This window comes from Physeter macrocephalus, chromosome 11 (genome assembly GCF_002837175.3).
Source record: "Physeter macrocephalus isolate SW-GA chromosome 11, ASM283717v5, whole genome shotgun sequence".
Taxonomy (NCBI): Eukaryota; Metazoa; Chordata; class Mammalia; order Artiodactyla; family Physeteridae; genus Physeter; species Physeter macrocephalus.
This window is the reverse complement of record NC_041224.1, coordinates 47601637-47625079: the sequence shown is the minus strand read 5'-3', so window position 1 is coordinate 47625079 and position 23443 is coordinate 47601637. Positions and strand designations below refer to the sequence as shown.

General features: G+C 35.8%; 1 protein-coding gene across 2 annotated transcripts in view; it reads right to left on the bottom strand.

The window, feature by feature from the left end:
• UNC13C (unc-13 homolog C) overlaps positions 1–23443 on the bottom strand; it is a 654288-nt gene that overhangs the window by 371532 nt on the left and 259313 nt on the right. For both annotated transcript variants that reach the window (XM_055087954.1, XM_024128858.1), the window contains one exon: positions 1385–1554. In XM_055087954.1, the coding sequence (XP_054943929.1) occupies positions 1385–1554 (170 nt within the window). The remainder of the gene's footprint in view (positions 1–1384; positions 1555–23443) is intronic.

Below are 23443 nucleotides of genomic sequence, written 5' to 3'. Positions count from 1 at the left end.
GGACAGTTTCTGCACAGAGCTGGGTGGCAGATTTTATTAAAAGCACATTCAAATTCTTTTGCAAACTAAATATACCCTTGTACGTTTTGTCAAAAGAATAATTTGAAGAATTTCTGTTCTGAATTCTAACTCCCTCAATTCAAGAACATGTTAACTTATTGCAAAAAAAAAAAAAACAAAACTCACATAGGCAAGCCTCTTTAATGAAAACACAACTTGTGAGTATTGTGCAGAGTTAATGCCCTGAAGTTTACCCTTGCCTAACATCTCTGTTTTCATATATAAAGTTATTTAATAGTATAAACAAGATACAGGAGGATTATCATTATAAGTGAAGCAAAAACTCTATGCCAATAATGGAGAAGCACCAATTTTCTTTAAAGATTTCCTCAAAATAAAATATTTTTTGATAATGAGTTTTTAGTCTAGCTTGAATCATCTATGTTCAGATAAGTTATATATCTCTCCTTCTTTAAATTATTATATAATTCAGATCTTCGTTAATTTTGTGGCCTTACCCCTTTACTTTGCCAAATATTACATTACATGAAGTACGCAGGTTTTTAAAAACTCAAAAGCACTCTTTAATTTGCTAAGATAAGTTGGTATCCTAAATGGAAACACTTCATAATCCTGGGAGTATGTAAACCTTTCTTAGATTCACAACCAGACCTTAAAAATTTAATTAAAACATTTCAGATGATATGATAAAGCCATTTTGAATCATGTCCTTTACAGAAAATGAGGCGATCCATATATATTTACTTAAGTCAGCACTGAAGAGTCTAGCTTATTATTCAATTGTAGTAAAAGTCAAATTAAAACTTATCTTTATTCAATTATTGGTTCCATAATAAAATTCCATTTTAAAATCATGCCAATTAAACATATTCTCAATATCTTCATCATCAGAATAAGCAGAAGTCCGCATGTGTATCTGGCTTTGCCTGCTAAAGCCTACTTTTATATAATCTTTGAAAAATATCCAAAATACACTTTTCCTTTATTGCCAAAATTCATTAAGAGACTAAAAGGAAATAAGTCAGACATTATTAAGTCATAGGTTATTTATTTTCTATACATTTGGCAAAATTTTCTGAAGCTATATTTTATGAATTAAAAATTCAGAATGGGATATTTTTCTCCTAAAAGACACCCAGTTGATTCCTAGAAAGACTTTTTTCATCTCAAATTTACCAATATCTTTCTATAATACAGTTTGAATAATTATCACCTTAATTTCTAATGAAACTAAACTGCCTAAAGTCCATGAGAACATTTGAGAAAATCACTGGTTATTTTGACCTATATGGGAATATAATACCTTCCACAGATATTCTGGAATTTTATTTAGCATTTTTCAAGTAGATATAAAGACAGTCACCTAAATTGTACCAGACATCCATTTCTCCACTCAGGGTCCTCACTTCTACAATTGTTTGTCCCAGAAAATCATCTGACTCCTTTTTGAAATGTTGCTTCACTCTGGATTTAATGTCATCATCTTCATCCCACACTCTGACTTTGATTCGATCTGTGGAGTTATGGCACTCACTGAAAACAGATGTGGATAAGTTAACAACCATTGATAACTTCTCTAAATGGCATCTGATGTTAGCAACTTGTTTTAAATCTATCTAAGCCAGAAAGGCATAGTATATTACATAGTAAATAAGATTTCCCACAGACTATTCCACCCATGGGATGTTGCAGGTATCAGGGATATTGAAAAAAAGTTGTGATAGTTAAGTAATGTTAATAAGGGAAAATCCTACCCCATTCCATTCTATTTCCTTTAATTGAACTGGACATAATCAAATATGGATCAGAAATCTTTGGGATATTTTCACTAAGGTATATTTCTTATTTGCAATAGTTATCTACGACAACATGTCCATGCTCAGAAAATTCTGTACCATAAAGATAATTTAATTGCAATGGGTGTTGAGGAAGTGGACATCACAGAGTCTGACTGATAAGCTAAAAATCCCAGTAAGCATGTAAGATATTGTTAAATCAAATCATCACATACGGATGCCCAGCATTTCTAAACACTCTCCTTCCATTTTGGCTATATTTCTCCTTATGTTCCTCATCGTCTCAAGACAAGCTAGATCAAATACTTTCTTAGATTCCTTTGTAGTTACGGTCCAGATATGTGACCTGCATTCAAGCAAGATCTGAACTCAAATTGAGCAAAGCGAGCCAGTGACTGTATTGTGGGGGTTTGCTCTTTCAGCAACAATGGTGGTGGTCTTTTGTACTTTATTGTAGAGTCTCCAGTATTCAGTCCTAAGGGACAAAGTATTGATCAATGGTGGCAATGGTGTTTTCTCCAAAGAAACCCCATGATATAATTGGACATTGTTTCTGCACAGTAGATTTAGAGGTGGGCATTTGGACCTCTCCAAAAATTCCTGAGTGACCTAAGAGTCTATGAAATAAATTTTTTTTTTATGTGTAAGCTAACTAGAGTAGACTCTGTTGTTTGCAACTAAGAATACTGATCAATGTAATAATTTTTAAAGAATGAAGGGAGCTGCAATAATAGGACTTAAAATGTGGAATTGACACTGTGGAGGAGATGATGAGGGCAAACAGTGAAGATTTAATGACCTCAGGCTCGAAAGCTAACACATTTTGAAATGCAGTAGCGAAACAGCTGTTCAAACTGTTGCTTGCTATACATTGGAACTGTGACCACATGCCAACTGAAGCTTTTTTATTAGTGTGAATGGTAGGAATAAAATTCAGAATATTGGCATGTGCTTATTAAATCTTGCTGCTTTCAAAAGTGTACTGTGGTAGACATGCACTCAAACTAGAGCTAGACAGTCTCTAAGCAGAGATGCAAGGGAGCACAGCTACCTTTACCTACAAGCAGAGGCTAACTCTGCTTGTGTCCTGCAATGTAAATTGACTGAGAATATCATAATTTGGAACCTTGCAGGGTTGAGAACAGCCAGCTGCTTCTGTATACAAAATGTATGTATACAAGCAGAGGTTTCTGAATGCAACTTCAAAAACATACAAAACTGTTGCCCCAGGGTGTTTCAAACACTTTCCTTTAGGAAGTCTCTAAGTGACAATGAAGGGGAACTTAGTGGCAAAGATCAGATTAATGGTGTTGCACCCTGGCATGCAGTTTTGCAGAGGTTGAGGCAGCAGCCATTAGGTTAAGAGTGAGGAATTGGTCAGAACAAAGGGGTCAGTAGCAACAAGTTACATTTTCCAGGCTGATGTGGTTACTCATAAAATGGTCTTGAAACTCACCTCCTGGAAGCCTGGTAAAATTTCCAGAGCATGGTATTTCCAAATGTGCCTCAGGCTCGCTACAGCTGTATTTAAAGTAATTCCTGGGTCCTTGAACTCACAGTGAAAGGAAATGGACTCCAAGTTGAATCTCTTCCCAGCTAGGAAGACCATTTACCTGGATTTCCTGGGATGGTCCCAATTTATGGTTTTATAGATATGCAATGCCTTTTAATTCTTTTTGGAGCCCTCTTTCTTTTACTTTCATTTTAGTAGGCATTGGCACATTGGTCAAGGAAGGTCTCCCCAGATGTAGAACCAAGGACTTGGAGAAAAAAGATAAAAGAAATTCACCAAGAAAGAAGTACCAGGGCCTGCCAGATTGGCTAGCCAAGTAACTACTTCTGCTGCTAGCATCAGGAAGTCCTGAGTAACCCACCCAGCAAGACTCTATATTTGCTATGTACCACCGACAGTCATATATTTTCTACATTCCCTCTTACTGAAGAAGACTTTTTAAATTGCTATTATCCTATTTTCTTCTCTCTCCACATTAATACATTAGGAATGTTAGAAGAAGATGACTTGTCTTTAATTTATAGACCTAAGGATCACAAAGAACCAAACCTGTAGCTGAGGGAGAGATTACCCAAAGATCCTAGACTTCAAGCTAAATACAGTAACTGGATATAATTTGGGGATTACCTGCCTTGGAAGACAGAGGATGAATTCATTTTATTTAAAGTACAGAGAAAGATATAAATATTGTGTATAAATACAGAATGCTCAGAGAGGTGGAAGGTGACAGATACAGTAAGTTCATTCACTCAGCAACCTTTTAAGCCCTCCTTCCCTTTCCTGCTTTTGTGAAATATCCCAGTCTCCCTTGCAACTAGAGATGACCACTTGACATAGTTCTGCCAATGAGATATAAGCAAAAATTTTCTGGCCCTGTCTATTCTGTTTTCTTCTTTTATTACTCTGGAACATGCATGTAGAACATCCTTCACTAAAGATGATAAAACAGGAAGAGAGATATAGCTTTTTTCTTCAATGGAATAATTGAGTTACCAAACTAGCCCTCAAATGCCTATACCTGGAACTCTTGTTGAATGAAATAAATAAATCTCTTTTTGACTAAGCCACAATCATGGCTTAATGTGAAGCTGAATAAAATTCTAATTGAATCAGTGGGAAAATAATTTAAAATCTATCAAGTTCATTTTGTTTGATTATATATTAAACGATTTAAAATGTTTAATTTATTAACTCTTACTATTTTTGTACTTGCTGTTTCATTCCTTAACTATTTAACATGTGTTTCACAAACCTTGACTTTTATGAAAATATAAAGGTTTGCAGTTTAGATGGGAAACTGGAGGCTATGTAGGAAAATTTGACAGAAAGAAATATTTTTACACAGAAGGGAAAAGTCTATCACATAAAATAGAGAGAAAAAGCATACTCCCATTAAATCTTACTCCACTAGATCATTCCCCACCTGATTAATTAGCTAACAAAGACTCCCGGGTTAGTTCACCAGCTTGTTTTTTGGCCTTCCTATAAGAAGAGAATAAGATACTTTACTGCATAAAATCTTGGTAAATAAAATAAGTATTTTTAAAGCCATCTGCTTTGTAGTTTTTTTTTTAACTAAAAACAATCTGCATCTTAAAGAGTAGTTCGTATGTCTAATTTTGTGTTTTTTCATTGTTAAAGAGAGGAATGGTTTGGTTTCCATGGGAATAAGTTATTTTATTCTTTCCCAAATTAAAGCAAAGCGTTTCCCCCTTCTGGACTCAGAATTATTGTGTGTGTTTGTGTTCTGTTTTTTCTTTATTTTTGTTTTCAATTCACAGATACCCTATCTCTGTACAGCCAATCACTATTTGGCCAATTTTCTTTTGGCAGCCATCCAAAAGACTAATTTCCTTATAATTATTTATTCCAAATTTGCAAATGGTCTCACTGCAAACATTTTTAGATTTAGAGTTTCCTGGATATGGCCCAAATACATATCTCCTATAATTAAGGCAAAACAAAGACAAAAAGCAAATAAAACAAACAAACAAAAACAAACCCCAAACCCACTCCTTACCCAATTTATCAGAGTTTAACCTATTCTGAGAAGGACTGCTTTACCTAGAGAAATGCCCATGAATTTCATAAAGCCAATAAAGCCCGATTTCAATGGAACAACGAGCTGTTGCTCAAGCAGTCATCCTCCGATGGGAAGTCATTACAAAAGTAGTGTATGAGCAAATGACCATTCAAAAATGAGAACTGTTCCTATAGTCAAGCTAGTTCTAATGAAGCAACTAAAATACATCTCACATGGCAACTATATCAGAAAAAAAGCCAATAGTAAATGATGTTGCCATTAAAAATCATGTTCTTTAAGAGTTTATAAAATTCTAGCTATATATTTTAAGTATAGCAAATGAAATTTCTATAATATTTTAATGCTATTATAGCAGATTTTGTTAATAGACACATTAATAAGAGAGATATTAAATATATATGTGTTTTTATATACATATATACCCATATATGTGTATGTATATATATGCATTGAAACAAGCTGTAAGGTTATATGTCAAAATATAGGTGGTAAAATTAGTGAAAATTTTTATTTTATTCTTTATATTTTCCTATCACAATCAACAAAATTGTATTTTAAAATATCTAGTAATTGTAAATAATCTCATTTCAACTCAAGCTGGAAGGCAGGGCTTTGATTGAGAAAATCATCAGCCAGAAACCTGCAAGAGCCATCCTTAGGCAAAGCAGCAGCAGCCTTTCAAACAGTGATTGAATTCTCTAGTTACAGCTTAATTCCTTAAACTCTGACCCACCAAATGGAAATATGTGAGACACTTGATGTGCACATTTCCTCTCAGTGATTTATTATGAATTATGTAACCCACTTCCATCACAGTATAGGTGTCTTGTTATTGAATCAAGAGCCCTAACCCTATTATCTTTTAATTGTATTATAGTAGAGAGACAAACCGTAAGTTCAAAACCCAGTGCCAGTGCACAGCAACTTTTTCCACTGCATTTATCAAGGACAATTTAATTATGGGAATTAGGATGGAAAAAAACCCACTGGTCCTTAACATTTTACTTTTGTTTAAGTTTTTCTGAGGGTATTCTATGTAGTTATTGGACGTTGTAGATCCATTCTATTAATCAATGACATGGAAGACAAAAGAATGAGAATAAGAAATAAATTATATTATTAGAGGCACTTTTGTAAAAGAAAAGGAGCTGAAGAGGAATTCATATGCTGACGTTTAAGGATTGGTTGAATGAAGTAGTACTGTAATAGGTCAGAGAACCAAAGGACAAAGTATGATCTTATAAGATACACCAATTTTCCTGCCCCACCTTCCAGCCCCACAATTAGACCATCAATACCTCAAAGTCCTATATTCTATTTTTATATCTAATGTTTCCTTCACAGGTACTAATGTTGCAGATAAATTTATTTTAATAGCTGTTTTGAGAATTATTCAATATTAAATATTACAAAATATTAATTATGTTAAAATAATAAAGGTAAGAAACTTGTTTAGAAAAATACTTTATTGTCTATTTTGCTGTGCAAAGAGAGAACACTTAGGGAGAGAGGTCAGAAAACAGGAAGATCTATATGATATCACTTTTAGGTGGAGTCTAAAAAACTGAACTAATGAAAACAGAGAGCAAAATAATGGTTACCAGGGCCTGGAAGGTGGGGAAACAGGAGAGATGTTGTTTAAGAGTACAAAAGAGTCAATAAATAAGTCCTAGAGATCTAATGCACAATATAGTGAATATAGACAACAACATTATATTAATCACCAAACTTGCTAAGAGACTAGATCTTAATTGTTCCCATGACAAAAAAGGTAATGGTAATCATGTGATGTGATAGAGGAACTAGTTAATACTACAATGGCAATCATATTATAATATACAAATGTATCAAATCAACATATTGTTCCTTAAATTTACACAGTGTTATATGCCAAATATAATTTTAAAAGAAACAACACGTAGAAAACAGGAGAATCAAATTACTCTTTCAAAAAATAGGAGAAATGTATATGCATGTGAGTGTGTGAGTGTGTGCGTGTGTGCGTGCGCGCAATAGGGATGGTTTCTACTCACCACCTCTTTGGTTCACCACACGTTTTTCCCAACTCAGACCCTTTGTTCATTGTGTTTCTTAGAGCAAGGATGTCTTTTCCCTACTCCTCTACCTAATGAACACTTACCTGTCTCTCAAGACCCAGATAAAATATCACGTCTGTGTGAAACTTCCCTAAGAAAAGAAGCTGCACAGCAAAAGATAATGTAACTGTAAGGAGCCAAGGACAGTGTATGTTGTCACTGTTCTGTGGTTGTCCTATTCTAGCTCTAATATTCCAAGGTCTATGATTCATAGAATAAGTTATGCCATTTTCATTTTACTTTCAAGGTCAATGTGTATTAGGCATGATGGAGTAACAGAACAAACTTGGAAAAAGATCTGCCTGATTCAAATTCCATTTGAGCCACTTACTAGCAATATGACTTTGGGCAAGTTATGCAATTGCACTGAGCCTCCATGCCCAATCTATAAAACTAGAACATCAATAATGATCTTTTAAACATGATTTAATATATAAAAAACCACAGAACTATGCTGGGCATTTAGCAGGCTTTAATTAGATCTAGCTAACTAATGCAGCTAAGTACATCATTCAAACATATAAATATATTTTGCCTTTAACAGCAATGGACAACTTACTGCAAATATATAAAACAGAGAATTTTTTAATTAGCCTAATTATCAAAACACTGAAAATTAAATAATTGATATATATTGATATAATAACATTTTATTCAACTATTAAAAACACTGTTTTAGGTGAAGATTTATTTCAGGGGTCTCTATTCTGTTCCATTGATCTATATATGTCTGTCTTTATTACAGTACCACACTGTTTCCGTTACTGTAGATTTGTATTATTTTTCCCCATAACAAATTTTTAAGTGTACAGTACAGTATTGTTGGATACAGGTACATGGTTTATAGCAGATCCCAGAACTTCTCTTGCTTAATTAAGACTCCGTGCCTACTATTTACAATAGCCAGGACATGGAAGCAACCTACATGTCCATCAACAGATGAATGGATAAAGAAGATGTGGCACATATATACAATGGAATATAACTCAGCCATAAAAGGAAACGAAATTGAGTTATTTGTAGCAAGGTGGATGGACCTAGGGTCTGTCATACAGAGTGAAGTAAATCAGAAAGAGAAAATTAAATACTGTATGCTAACACATATATATGGAATCTAAAAAAAAAAAATGGTTCTGAAGAACCTAGGGGCAGGACAAGAATAAAGACATAGACATAGAGAATGGACTTGAGGACACGGGGAGGGGGAAGGGTAAGATGAGACGAAGTGAGAAAGTGGCGTTGACATATATACACTACCAAACGTCAAACAGATAGCTAGAGGGAAGCATCCGCATAGCATAGGGAGATCAGCTTGGTGCTCTGTGACTACCTAGAGGGGTGAGATAGGGAGGGTGGGAGGGAGACACAAGAGGGAGGGGATATAGGGATATATGTATATGTATAGCTGATTCACTTTGTTATACAGCAGCAACTAACATAACAATGTAAAGCAATTACACTCCAATAAAGATGTTAAAAAAAAAAACAAAACTCTGTGCCTATTGATTAGTAACTCCCCATTTCTCCCTCTCTCCAGCCCACAGAAACCACCATTCTAGTCTTTAATTCTGTGACTATGATGATTTTAGATACCTCATATAAGTGTAATAATGCAGTATTTATCTTTCTGTAAGTGGCTTAGCATAACATCCTCAAGGTTCATCCCTACTGTCACATATTGCAGAATTTCCTTCTTTTGTAAGGATGAATAATATCCCATTGTATGTATATATAAATATCATTTTCTTTATTCATTCACCTGTCACTGGACGTTTAGGTTGTTTGCACATCTTGGCTGTTGTGAATAATGCTAGGCTTGGAAGTGCTAATATCTCTTTGAGATTCTGATCTCAATTCTTTTGGATATATACCCAGAAGTGAGATTGCCGGATCAATGGTAGTTCTGTTTTCAAATGTTTGAGTAAACTCCATACTGGTTCCCATAGCAGATGTACCATTCTGCATGCCCACCAATAGTGTACAAAGGTTCACACAATGGAAAAAGATAGATAGGAACTGGGACCACAGAGGAAGGTCCCATCCAACATAAGTTTCAATCATGAAGGAAACCCACACATCATTGGTGATGCTGTCCAAGGCAGAGAGAGAAGGAAAAAAAATACTCTGGCTTCTCCCATCCTCCCACCTTTGAACTTATTGCAGTGCTTCCTCATGGCCAAACCTAGTGGGCAAGGAAGTCTGGGAAAGGTAGCCTTTAGAGTTCAGTTCCCTGAGATAAAGAACACACCAAAGACATTTCAGGGAATAAATGGTATAGCAAACAGGTAAATGACAAGCACATATGCCAAACTCATGTAGAAAATGCCATAAAGAAACACATAACACTATACACTTGAAGTGTTTCTTTGTTTCTCTCTCTTACTCCTTTTAGCATTGCTGTGCCTTTCCCTAAGAGGTCTTTACATTTGCATCTTCATAGATAAAACCCTTTAATGCTAAAAGCATTTTTCTAGAGTGTATCATTCAACTTCCTTATTTCAGGAAAGGAAACTGATAAAAAGAGAATAATAAACATTTTTGTACTAGGTAACACAATGAGTGATTTGGAAAGAAAATTATGAGGATAAAAATGCTTTGAGGACTTCCCTGGTGCTGCAGTGTTTGAGAATCTGCCTGCCAATGCAGGGGACATGGGTTCGAGCCCTGGTCTGGGAAGGTCCCACATGCTGTGGAGCAACTAGGCCCATGAGCCACACTACTGAGCCTGCACGTCTGGAGCTTGTGCTCCGCGACAAGAGAGGCCGCGACAGTGAGAGGGTCGCGCACGGCGATGAAGAGTGGTCCCCGCTCGCCGCAACTAGAGAAAGCCCTCACACAGAAACGAAGACCCAACACAGCCAAAAATTAATTAATTAATTAAATTTTAAAAAAGGAAAAAAGAAAACTTGTTTTAAAAAAATGCTTTGAAAAACTAAGAGTGCTTTATAAATATGAACCATTTTATTATCATTAATGTTATATAGTCACTCTGTATAAGCATATGGATGCTTTAAAACTTTTTAAAAATACTGTTTTTCAGAAAGATGGAGCATCCCTCTACCAATTTCCACTGCAGTGAGCACAATTCATATTATCACATATTTGCATTCAGTGCCCTACTTCACTCAATGAATGTTATTGTCAATATTTTAATGGAAAGATATTGCTTAGTGTTAGTTTTTACCTTTAAAAGGTTTGATACTTGATCTATATAATTGTATTTAATTTTATTTGAATTTTTATAAATGCAGGATCATACTCTACATACCACTTAGCATCTTCACTTTTTAAATTTAATATATCATGTCCATCCTGACATATACACATATACATCATTCTTTCTAATGATTATATGGTATATTCCATTATATGGATGTTTCCTAATTGAATTCATCCCCTATAGATAGCAGATGGGTATTTAGGTGGTTTCCAACGTCTTACTGTACTGCTATGCAGAATGCTTTGTATGTATATCTTTATGAACTTATAAAAATATTCTAGTCTAACAAATTATTAAAAGTGGATTTTTTAGGTTGGAAGTCATGTCAGTTACATACACATCTGTATACAGATAGATACCCCCCACACACACACACAATTACTAAAATATCCTGCAGAAAGCATATATGTGCTTACACTACACCTGTTTCTCTATACTTTCATTAGTACTGAGTACTAATTACTTTTCAATCTTTGCTAATCAGAAAGCTGAAATATGCCTTCTCCTATTATATTGACTTTTAGGGAGTCCATCTGTTATACATTAAATTAAATATGGAAAAAAAGAAAAAAGTGAAATATGTATGTACAACATTTGTGCAAAATTTTCCTCTTTCCCACACCAGTCCAACTGAAAAGGAGAAAAAAAAATGAATGAAAAGTGCACTCCCCCACCATATATCAAAGAGACTTCTAAAGAGCTTATGATTATTTCTTGCCAGAGAAAATGGGTTAAAATAAATAGCCAGAATCTGTACCTGGCAAGAGAACAGAATCAGTCAGCATGCTTTTTTATAGGCACTTAAGTTGCCTTTCTCTGAGATACTCCCCTTCACTCTTCGCTAGACAAGAACAGCTGCTATTCTCCTGAGAAACTCTGAAGCAATGATGGGAATGTCAGCAGCAAGCTGCAGTTACATCAGTTGCCTGACCAGAACTTATCTGAACACCACACTTGAATCAGAAGCAGCGATGATAAAGCTAAATACTATTAACTAACACCCCTCTCATTCCAAGCATCAGCAACACAGCAACAGTGCACAGGCTAGTGGAAAACTTCTGCACTAATCACCAAGGAATTGCTAAAAAAGAGAAGAAACATTAGGAAATCCTACCATCCAATTAACTTTTCCACTTAAATCTAAGCTCAACCAATTATTGGGAATGGAGCAGTTATGCCTAAGAATTCATAAATAGTAATGTTGGGTATACTTCAGACCTCTCTGGACTCTTTTGCTGGATGTTATGGAAAATAAAAAGAGATAGAATTCAAAAAGAAAAAAAAAACCAAGTCGCCACACACACAAAAAACCACTTGAGAGCACCTGTGTTATTTAGGCAATGGTGCTCATCAACAGTAGCTACCCTTCATCATTAAAATGTAAACTCAAGTGTCTTGAAAGTTAGAGTTTGATCTACATAATTATGAAACTTTAGCCAAAAATTTAGATAAAAAATACATCTATCTGAATGTTTTCAAACTTCCAAAAGAACACAACTTGATCAACTATAAGCATAGCTTAAAAAGGTACAAAAAGAACTATCCTCCAGGTGACATAAAGGTATGACTGATTATTCACAAAGAATTAATTTCAACAGAAGATATTACTTTAGGTTAAACCATATGAAATGGCCATTTTTGTAGGTCAAAAGAGTTGACCATCAGCAATTTCGTATGGCTTGGCCTAGTAATAACTAGTTCCATATAACAAAATCTTGTTTGTGTCCTAGTTGAACATCCACTTTGTACGTGGCAAGTAAAAGAAATTCTATGAAATTAAAAAACTAGGGTATTCACAAAACAGTCTGGTCATTAGTCAAGATACTGAAGAAATTAGTGGTGGTGGTGGTATGACAGGGAAAAAAAAGAAAAGTACCAAATAAAGATAGTCAAGATTTCCTAAATTGGATGTATTTGAGAATGGTACTGATCCTAGAGGGGATCACTTAAATACTACTGTGAAACATTTTTCAAGAAACTCAGCCACTCCTCAGGGGACTTCCTCATCCCTCCCCCACTAGACAATGGATTTTGCCTATTCAAGGAAATCTCAAGATCTTAAGCCCATGTGAGAATATTATCCTGACCTTAAAGTAGTCAGCAGTCAAAACTTCTGGCTATTAAAGAATTTCTTGGGGTTCTAGAAAGATAAGATCCATATTCATCAGGGACAGTAGATAAATAAAGAGGATAAGATTTTACATAATAGGAGAAAAGATGTAGGGTGCCAGCATTTTAAAAACGGCACAGTAGAAGCCAGGCAAGACTGTCAGAGATCTAAGGTCAAGGCCAGATGGCCATAGATGGTAAGGAAAGCTAGCCAGGTGTATAGACAGCATTCACATAAGAGCTACTATGAGTTGCACTGATCCTCCTTCCATAAATGTAAAGTCTTCTAGGGGGACTGACTCCTTCTGCTTGCCCACTGGCTATTACCTGTACTAAAGCATGCCTCATTCTAGAGTAGCCCACAGCCTCTGAAATCTCCTGGAAAGGCAGTGAATAAAACTATCAGTGACTTAACTTTCCCCCAATTTACCATTTCTCCACAAGTTTACTCCTGTATTACGAAGTAGTGTGGGTTCTAATCACTTAGTTTCATTTCAATCTTTGTGACTAAATATACAACTGAAAAATAAACTAGGACTAGTTGTTTCAATTACTTGCAGGAACAAAGCAAGGTATAAACAAATAGCTTAAAATCAAACATTTAATTAAACATGCTTTAACTCATATTAAATACGGCCCTTATATTAGCAGTGTTGAAAAAAGAGTCTCTCTTTCTTTGAAGGAATTTTCCCAATACATGAACTTAATTATTTGGCAATGGTAAAGTTTCATAAAGTAATATACCTATGATGTCAGAAAGGGTCTTAGATACCATCTTCAGATAAAAACACATGTTAAATGTCCCCTCAGAATTAGTGGTAGTTTTCCAACCTGTGTTTTCTTAATTTTATCCACAGTTCTTTGAGGACAGATCGAAAAAGGATGACAAAATCTAGTCTTAGTAAAAGCTCCAGAAGTTATTCTACTGCTTATTTCAGTGCTTTAAATAAGTCAAAATGCATTTTGTCCCCTTTATTGTCCTTTCAATTCCAACTCTAATCAAAATCATCACCAAAAGCAACATATCATGAAGACTAAAGGCATTGGTAAGGTTTCATCAGGCAGGAAAACATACACTGGTGATGCTAGTAAAAAAGTAAATGCTTGACCGTTGCAACATCATGCTGGCCTCTGCCACCGCAGCCTCGCCCTGCATTCTGTACTCCTCCCTCCCCACGGCCTGAGTGAACCAGAGCCCCCAAATCAGTTGCTACTTTACCCTGTCCTGTCTGGGCAGGGAAGAGATGCCCTCAGGTGACCTACATGCAGAGGCAGGGCCAAATCCAAAGCTGAACCCCAGGAGCTGTGAGAACAAAGAAGAGAAAGGGAAATCTCTCCCAGCAGCCTCAGGAGCAGCAGATTAGATCTCCACAATCAACTTGATGTACCCTGCATCTGTGGAATACCTGAATAGACAACGAATCATCCCAAAATAGAGGCGGTTGACTTTGGGAGCAACCGTAGACTTGGAGATTGCTTTCTGCATCTAATTTGTTTCTGCTTTTATGTTTATCTTAGTTTAGTGTTTAGAGCTTATTATCACTGGTAGATTTCTTTATTGATTTGGTTGCACCCTTCCTTTTATATATATATATATTTTTTTTCTCTTTTTGTGAGTGTGTATGTGTATGCTTCTTTGTGTGATTATGTCTGTATAGCTTTGCTTTTGCCATTTGTCCTAGGGTTATTTCTGTCCTATTTTCGTTTTTTTAGTATAGTTTTTAGCTCTTGTTATCATTGGTGGATTTGTATTTTGGTTTGGTTGCTCTCTTTCTTTGTTTCTTTTTTTAATTCAATTTTTAATTTCTTAATTTTTAATAATTTTTTAAATTTTATTAACATTATTTTATTTATTCTTTCTTCTTTCTCTCTCTCTCTTCTTTCTTTCTTTCTTCCTTCCTTTCTTTCTTTTTCTTTCTCTTTCTCACCCTTTTCTTCTGAGCCGTGTGGCTGACAGGGTCTTGGTGCTCTACCCAGGTGTCAGGCCTGAGACTCTGAGGTGGGAGAGCCAAGTTCAGGACACAGGTCGACCACAGACCTCCCAGCCGCACATAATATCAAACAGAGAAAGCTCTCCCAGAGACCTCCGTCTCAACGCTAAGACCCAGCTCCACTCAACGACCAGCAATCTACAGTGCTGGACACCTTATGTCAAACAACTAGCAAGACAGGAACACAACCCCACCTATTAGCAGACAAGCAGCCTAAAATCATGAGAAGTTCACAGAGCACCAGACGTGGTCCTGCCCACCAGAAAGACCAGATCCAGCCTCATCCATCAGAACACAGGCACCAGTCTCCTCCACCAGGAGGCAGACACAACCCAATGAACCAACCTTGACCACTGGGAGAAGACACAAAAAGCAACAGGAACTACAAACCTGCAGCCTGCAAAAAGGAGACCAAAAACACAGCAGCCTTAAAAAAGGAGACCACAAACACAGTAAGTTAAGCAAAATGAGAAGACAGAGAAATACACAGAAGATGAAGGAGAAAGGTAAAAACCCACCAGACCAAACAAATGAAGAGGAAATAGGCAGTCTACCTGAAAAAGAATTCAGAGTAATGATAGTAAAGATGATCCAAAATCTTGGAAATAGAATGGAGAAAATACAAAAACGTTTAACAAGGACCTAGAAGAACTAAAGAGCAAAAAAACAATGATGAACAACAAAATATATGAAATTTAAAACTCTCTAGGAGGAATCAATAGCAGAATAACTGAGGCAGAAGAACGGATAAGTGACCTAGAAGATAAAATAGAGGAAATAACTACCGCAGAGCAGAATAAAGAAAAAACAATGAAAAGAACTTCGGACAGTCTCAGAGACCTCTGGGACAACATTAAATGCACCAACATTTGAATTATAGGGGTCCCAGAAGAAGACAAAAAAAGAGACTGAGAAAATATTTGAAGAGATTATAGTTGAAAACGTCCCTAATATGGGAAAGGAAATAGTCAATCAAGTCCAGAAAGCACAGAGAGTCCCATACAGGATAAATCCAAAGAGAAATACACCAAGACACATATTAATCAAAACTATCAAAAATTAAATACAAAGAAAAAATATTAAAAGCAGAGAGGGGAAAACAACAAATAACACACAAGGGACTCCCCATAAGGTTAACAGCTGATCTTTCAGCAGAAACTCTGCAAGCAACAAGGGAGTGGAAGGATATATTTAAAGTGATGAAAGGGAAAAACGTACAATCAGGATTACTCTACCCAGCAAGGATCTCATTCAGATTCAAGGGAGATATCAAAAGCTTTACAGACAAGCAAAAGCTAAGAGAATTCAGCACCACCAAACCAGCTCTACAACAAATGCTAAAGGAATTTCTCTAGGCAAGAAACACAAGAGAAGGAAAAGACAATAACAAACCCAAAACAATTAAGAAAATGGTAATAGGAACATACATATTGATAACTACCTTAAATGTAAATGGATAAATGCTCCAACCCAAAGAAACAACGAGCTGAATGGAAACAAAAAGAAGACCCATATATATGTTGTCTACAAGAGACCCACTTCAGATCTAGACACACATACAGACTGAAAATGAGGTGATGGAAAAACATATTCCATGCATATGGAAATCAAAAGAAATCTGGGGTAGCAATTCTCATATCAGACAAAATAGACTTTCAAATAAAGATTATTACAAGAGACAAAGAATGACCTATATAATGATCAAGGGATCAATGCAAGAAGAAGATATAACAATTGTAAATATTTACACATCCAACAAAGGAGCACTTCAAATAAGGCAAATGCTAACAGCCATAAAAGGGGAAATTGACAGTAACACAATGATAGTAGGGCACTTTAACACCCCACTTTCACCAATGGACACATCATCGAAAATGAAAATAAATAAGCAAACACAAGCTTTAAATGTTGCATTAAACAAGATGGACTTAATTGATATTTATAGGACATTCCATCCAAAAACAACAGAACACACATTCTTCTCAAGTACTCATGGAACATTCTCCAGGGTAGATCATATCTTGGGTCACAAATCAGGCCTTGGTTAATTTAAGAATACTGAAATTGTATCAAGTATCTTTCCCAACCACAACACTATGAGAGTAGATACCAATTACAGGAAAATAATCTGTAGAAAACACAAACACATAGAGGCTAAACAATACACTACTAAGGAACCAAGAGATCACTGAAGAAATCAAAGAGGAAATCAAAAAATACCTACAAAAAATGACATTGAAAAAACACAACGACCCAAAACCTATGGGATGCAGCAAAAGCAGTTCTAAGAGGGAAGTTTATAGCAATACAATCCTACCTCAAGAAACAAGAAACATCTCAAAGAAACAATCTAACCTTACACCTAAAGCAATTAGAGAAAGAAGAACAAAAAACCCCAAAGTTAGCAGAAGGAAAGAAATCATAAACATCTGATCAGAAATAAATGAAAAAGCAATGAAGGAAACGATAGCAAAGATCAACAATACTAAAAGCTTGTTCTTTGAGAAGATAAACAAAATTGATAAAACTTTAGCCAGACTCAGCAAGAAAAAAAGGGAGAAGACTCAAATTAATAGATGTGAAATGAAAAAGGAAAAGTCACAACTGAAACTTCAGAAATACAAAGGATCATGAGAGATTACTACAAGCAACTATATGTGAATAAAATAGACAATGTGGAATGGACAAATTCTTAGAAATGCACAACCTTCCGAGATTGAAGGAAGAAACAGAAAATATAAACAGACCAATCACAAGCACTGAAATTGAGACCGTGATTAAAAATTTTCCAACAAACAAAAGCCCAGGAACAGATGCCTTCACAGGCAAATTTTATCATTTAGACAAGAGCTAACACCTACCCTTCTCAAACTCTTCCAGAATATAGCAGAGGGAGGAACACTCCCAAACTCATTCTACAAGGTCACCATCACCCTGATATCAAAACCAGACAAAGATGTCACAAAGAAACAAAACGACTGGCCAATACTATTGGTGAACATAGATGCAAAAATCCTCAACAAAATACTACCAAACAGAATACAACAGCACATTAAAAGGATCATACACCATGATCAAGTGGGGTTTATCCCAGGAATGCAAGGATTCTTCAATAGATGCAAATTAATCAATGTGATACAGCATATTAACAAATTGAAGGAGAAAAACCATATGATCATCTCAATAGATGCAGAAAAAGCTTTTGACAAAATTCAGCACCAATTTATGATAAAAACCCTCCAGAAAGTAGGCATAGAGGGAACTTACCTCAATACAATAAAGGCCATATATAACAAACCCATAGTCAACATCGTTCTCTATGGTGAAGAACTGAAACCATTTCCACTAAGATCAGGAACAAGACGAGGTTGCCCACTCTCACCTGTCACTGTTTGCAGATGACATGATACTATACATAGAGAATCCTAAAGATGCTACCAGAAAACTACTACAGGTAATCAATGAATTTGGTAAAGTAGCAGGAGACAAAATTTATGCACAGAAATCTCTTACACTAATGATGAAATATCTGGAAGCGAAACTAAGGAAACACTCCCATTTACCATTGCAACAAAAAGAATAAAATACCTAGGAATAAACCTACATAACAAAAGACCTGTATGCAGAAAAGTATAAGACACTGATGAAAGAAATTAAAGATGATACAAACAGATGGAGAAATATACCATGTTCTTTGATTAAAAGAATCAACATTGTGAAAATGACTATACTACCCAAAGCAATCTACAGATTCATTGCAATCCCTATCAAACTACCAATGGCATTTTTCATAGAACTAGAACAAAAAATTTCACAATTTGTATGGAAACACAAAAGGCCCCGAACAGCCAAAGCAATCTTGAGAAAGAAAAACGGAGCTGGAGGAATCAGGCTCCTGGACTTCAGACTAAACTACAAAGCTACAGTAATCAAGACAGTATAGTACTGGCACAGAAACAGAAATATAGAACAATGGAACAGGATAGAAAGCCCAGAGGTAAACCCACACACATATGGTCACCTTATCTTTGATAAAGGAGGCAAGAATATACAATGAAGGAAAGACAGCCTCTTCAATAAGTAGTGCTGGGAAAACTGGACAGCTACATATAAAAGAATGAAATTAGAATACTGCCTAACACCATAAACAAAAATAAACTCAAAATGGATTAAAGACCTAAATGTAAAGCCAGACACTATAAAACTCTTAGAGGAAAACATAGGCATCTTGTTATTTTTTATTTTCCCCATTTTTATCCCATTTTCTGTTTTATCTGTTTTCAATTTTTTTTTTTTTTTTTTTTTTTTTATGGGCCCAGCCGCTCCACGGCATATGGGATCTTCCCGGACCCGGGCACGAACCCGCGTCCCCTGCACCGGCAGGCGGACTCTCAACCACTGCGCTATCAGGGAAGCCCTTCAATTATTTTTTATAACTGAATTTTATCTACTTTGTTGTCATATTAGCTATTAATTCTTTTGTCCTTGTAGTTGTTACCTTAGTATGCATATTTAAGTTATCACAATCTACAACTGTTTTATACCCTTTAATATACAGTGTAAGAACCTTATATTTTCAGTTTTGTCTCCTAGACCTTTATGCTATCATTATCATATATTTTAGTTATTGCATTAACAACTCAGGAATCAATTTTTATTTTTGTTTTAATACTTACCAATCTTTTAAATAAATCTAAATAAAATGTAAGAGCCTAATATATATGTCAATGAGGTATTTCCAGAGTCCATTCTTTTTCATGCCTTTATATAAAGTCATATTTTCCTCTGGCATCACATTTCTTCTGCCTGAGAAACTTCTCTTAATATTTTTTGTAGTGCCAGTCAGAAGGAAAGGAATTCTTTCCGCTGTCATATGTATGGAAAGCCTTTATTTTGTCTTTGTATATTTTAAACCACTTCATTGCCTTTGTTTTTGAAGAGTGTTTTCTCTGTGTTTAGAACTCTAGTTTGACAGCTTTTGTTTCAACAATTAAAAGATGTTGCTCCATTGTACTACTGGTTACACCATTTCTGAGGCCATCTTTATTTTTCTTTCTCTGTGTACAGTGTGTCTTTTTTCTCTGGAAGCTTTCATGACTTCCTTTTCTTCACTGGTTTGGTGCAATTTGACTATGTTGTGTTGGTGTAATTTTTTCATGTATCTTATGCTTGAGATTCACTGAGCTTCTTGAGCCTGTGGGTATATAATTTTGATCAAATTTGGGAAAAGAAAGTCCATTATTTCCTCGGATACTTTTTATACCCATCTTCCTTTCTTCTCCTTTAGGGAACTCCGATTAGATGATTTTTGGCTGTTTGAACCAGTCTCAACTGTTCTGTTTATTCTTTGAAATTTTCTATATGTTTCATCTCATATTTTTTATTATTATGTCTTTAAGATAAATAATCTTTTCTTCTGCAATATTTAATCTGCATCATTCCTATTCAGTGTACTTTCCATTGTACACAATGTATTTTTCATTTTAGAAGTTCATTTTCAGTCTTTTGTAAAAAATATCTTCAATATCTTCACTTATCTGTTTTCACGTGGGGTTTTTTGTACTGGGTTTTCCCTGGCTCTCTTTGGGTGGTTGTTTTGAATGATTGGCACTAGTAAGGGAGTGAGATAGTGTGGAAAGGGCATTTACTGTGGTAATAGAAGATGAGGATAAGAGTATTGGTTCTTTTACTTTCCTTGTTTGGATGAATTCTTTAGCAACAATCTGTTTCCCTCCCTGAGTCTTAGCTTTCTTATTTATAAAATGACAATAACAACAACAGTAATGACAATGCTTCGTAAGTAGTTGAGAAGTGTAATACATGTGGTAGCAGTTAATATACAGTAAATGGTTACACAAATATCAGTGACTATAATCATGATGATACTTGCAGTGATTTGGGTTTTAGATTTTTCTTCCTAGCCATTATATCTCAATAAGGTGATTACTTATCTAGAATTTCTTTCGTCCAATATTATCTTGTTTTACACACCCTTTACATAGAGATAAATGTTCTATTGTCAAGCTCAGCCAGGATGGCAGGACCAAGGAGAACTGTCCATTCTCCCCTAATTTCCTAGCATTGACTCTTTTCCTAGCTGATATGAGTCTCAGCACAGTCTCCCCACCAATTAGAATGAGAACTCTGTACGAGGACGCAACTATTGTTCATATTTACCTCAACGTCTGTAGCATCTAGGAGAGTGCCTCACACATAAATATTTGTTGAAAGAATTATTTTTCTAAAGAGGGTTGGAGCTGGTACTGACACACACAAAAAAATGCCCAGGAAGTTGGACTTTACATTGTAGGGTTCTAAGTCAGCAGAGATCTGCACGTTTCCAATTTGGCTAGGGATAGCACTAGCATGTGAGTCTCCTTTCTCTGCCTTCAAAATGGTTGGTCCACATGTGGGGCACATCCAAGAGGTGGGGGGATGAACCAAATAGAGGTTGGCTGGCTATAGTGAATGGATCTTGAAAATGCTACATAAATCCAGACGACTGTAAGTACCTTTACTTACATATAGAGGTTGGCTGGCTATAGTGAATGGATCTTGAAAATGCTACATAAATCCAAACGACTGTAAGTACCTTTACTTACATTATATATATATATATATATATATATATATATATATATATATATATATATATTCTACTCAGGGGGAATTGGTTCAATCCATAGGCTCAAATTAGTCACCAGGAGACCACCCACGACTTGTATGGTTTGTTTCACAAAGAGGAACTGGGCTAATTGCTTAAAAATGCAAAGAAACTGTGAACACTAGAAGTAGGAAACACATGACCTTAGTGCTAAGGCTATTATGAACCACATGGAAGCTAATTAATAAAAAGCTATTGATTAGAGATCAGGAATCAGACTGGAGTACAGAGCGGGGAGGAAAGAAGGGAGGGGAAGGGACAGAAGGAGGGACAGTGACAGATGAAAGGCAGACAGGGAGAGGGAGAGACGGAGAGAGAGAGAAGAAAAAACATAATGGAGGGGCAGAGATGGAGAAAAACAGATAGAGATGGACAAACATCAGAGAAAAATAGAGAAAATAAACGGGCATAATAATTTCTGTCCTTTTGGAGTTCTACTGCTTGGCTTTTCCTGGACTCCTGCAAAGGCTTTCTATAATACAATTTGTTTCCTCCTAATTCCTTTTCTATGGACCAGTTTAAATGTAGACCCTTTCTTCCCACCAAGAGGGTTCTCTACAGAATAGACCCCATTGCCCCAAGAGTTTGTTGTTTGTAATTTAACTGCTCCCTAAAGATTTGGGGGATTTTGTTTGAATTCTAGTTGATCCTCAGTTTAAAACTAAGTAAAGTATATGGCCCTCTGTATCTCAGCCTATAGAATATCAAGGATCTGTCCTGATCCAAAATTTTATGGTTTGTTGACTATAAATCAATTCTTTTTGGTGGCCCTAAGTTCATACTTCATTGAATTCATTGTCCAGACCTCTTTCCATACACCTTCCTCTCCTTATTAACCCTTAAGTTCTGGTATGAATTATTCATGAAGTAGGTGCTAGTCTATTGGCTCTGCTGTATATGGATGAGTAATGGCTCAACCTCGTTTACTAAGTGAAAGGCAGTATTGGTTATTATATCCCCGTTACCAGGCATATTCACAATGTAGCCAATGATAAGTAAACAAATTTGTAAGCCCGTAAAGTGTGACTAAACTCCTTCTTGCTTTAGACAATCATGGGACTATCTTCTTGACAAATGACTTCTTGATGCATCATTGTAAGATAGCTCAGACGACTGAGGAAATGCTCCCTTCCCACATAGCCCAGGAAAGGCCTCCACTAGTAATCCAGGCAATAAATCAAATCCTTGATTACATTCAGGCTGTCATTTTAAAATATGAACCTGCCATGCTCTGAAGACATTTTTATTTAACTGTAGTATTTAAATGTTATCTCCTATGGAGCTTAGTTTATGCTTAATTCATACTCAGCCCTGGGCTGAGCAGCGCATGGCACAGTGGAGAGCCTTGGGCCTGAGGCACTCAGTGTGCCACCCCATCTGGGTAGCTGTGAATGCAACATGGGTGGCATATGCTTCAAAGGGCCAAGACAATCACACCTCTATAAATAACAGCATTATGAATTTTGGGTGCTTATGTGTTAAAAGAGCTTTCATGTACACTACCTCCTAACAATAACTTCATTGAGTCAAGGTGGGGAATACTTTTTGTGCACAATGCCCACTGTGAAACTGAGATTCAAAGAGGTTGAGGGGTTTCCTGGAGGTCAAGAAGCATGCTAGATCCAGAACAGTTCTGGAACTCAGGTTTATAAACTGGAAGGCCAGAGAGCTTTTGGGTATAACATGAAATTACTTAAGTCAGTACTTTCCATGGACCCAGTACAGTTCTTTGCATATAAAGGACACTCAAGAAATGAGGGTGGAATTTTTTTTTGATATCAATTTGTCAGTTTTATTGCTTTTGCATTTTCAGCTCAGTACAGCAAGGTATTGATTTTTTTTTTAGATGTCTGTTAGACAACCAAAAGAGATTTTTTTTTAACATCTTTATTGGAGTATAACTGTTTTTACAATGGTGTGTTAGTTTCTGCTTTACAACAAAGTGAATCAGTTATACATATACATATGTTCCCATATCTCTTCCCTCTT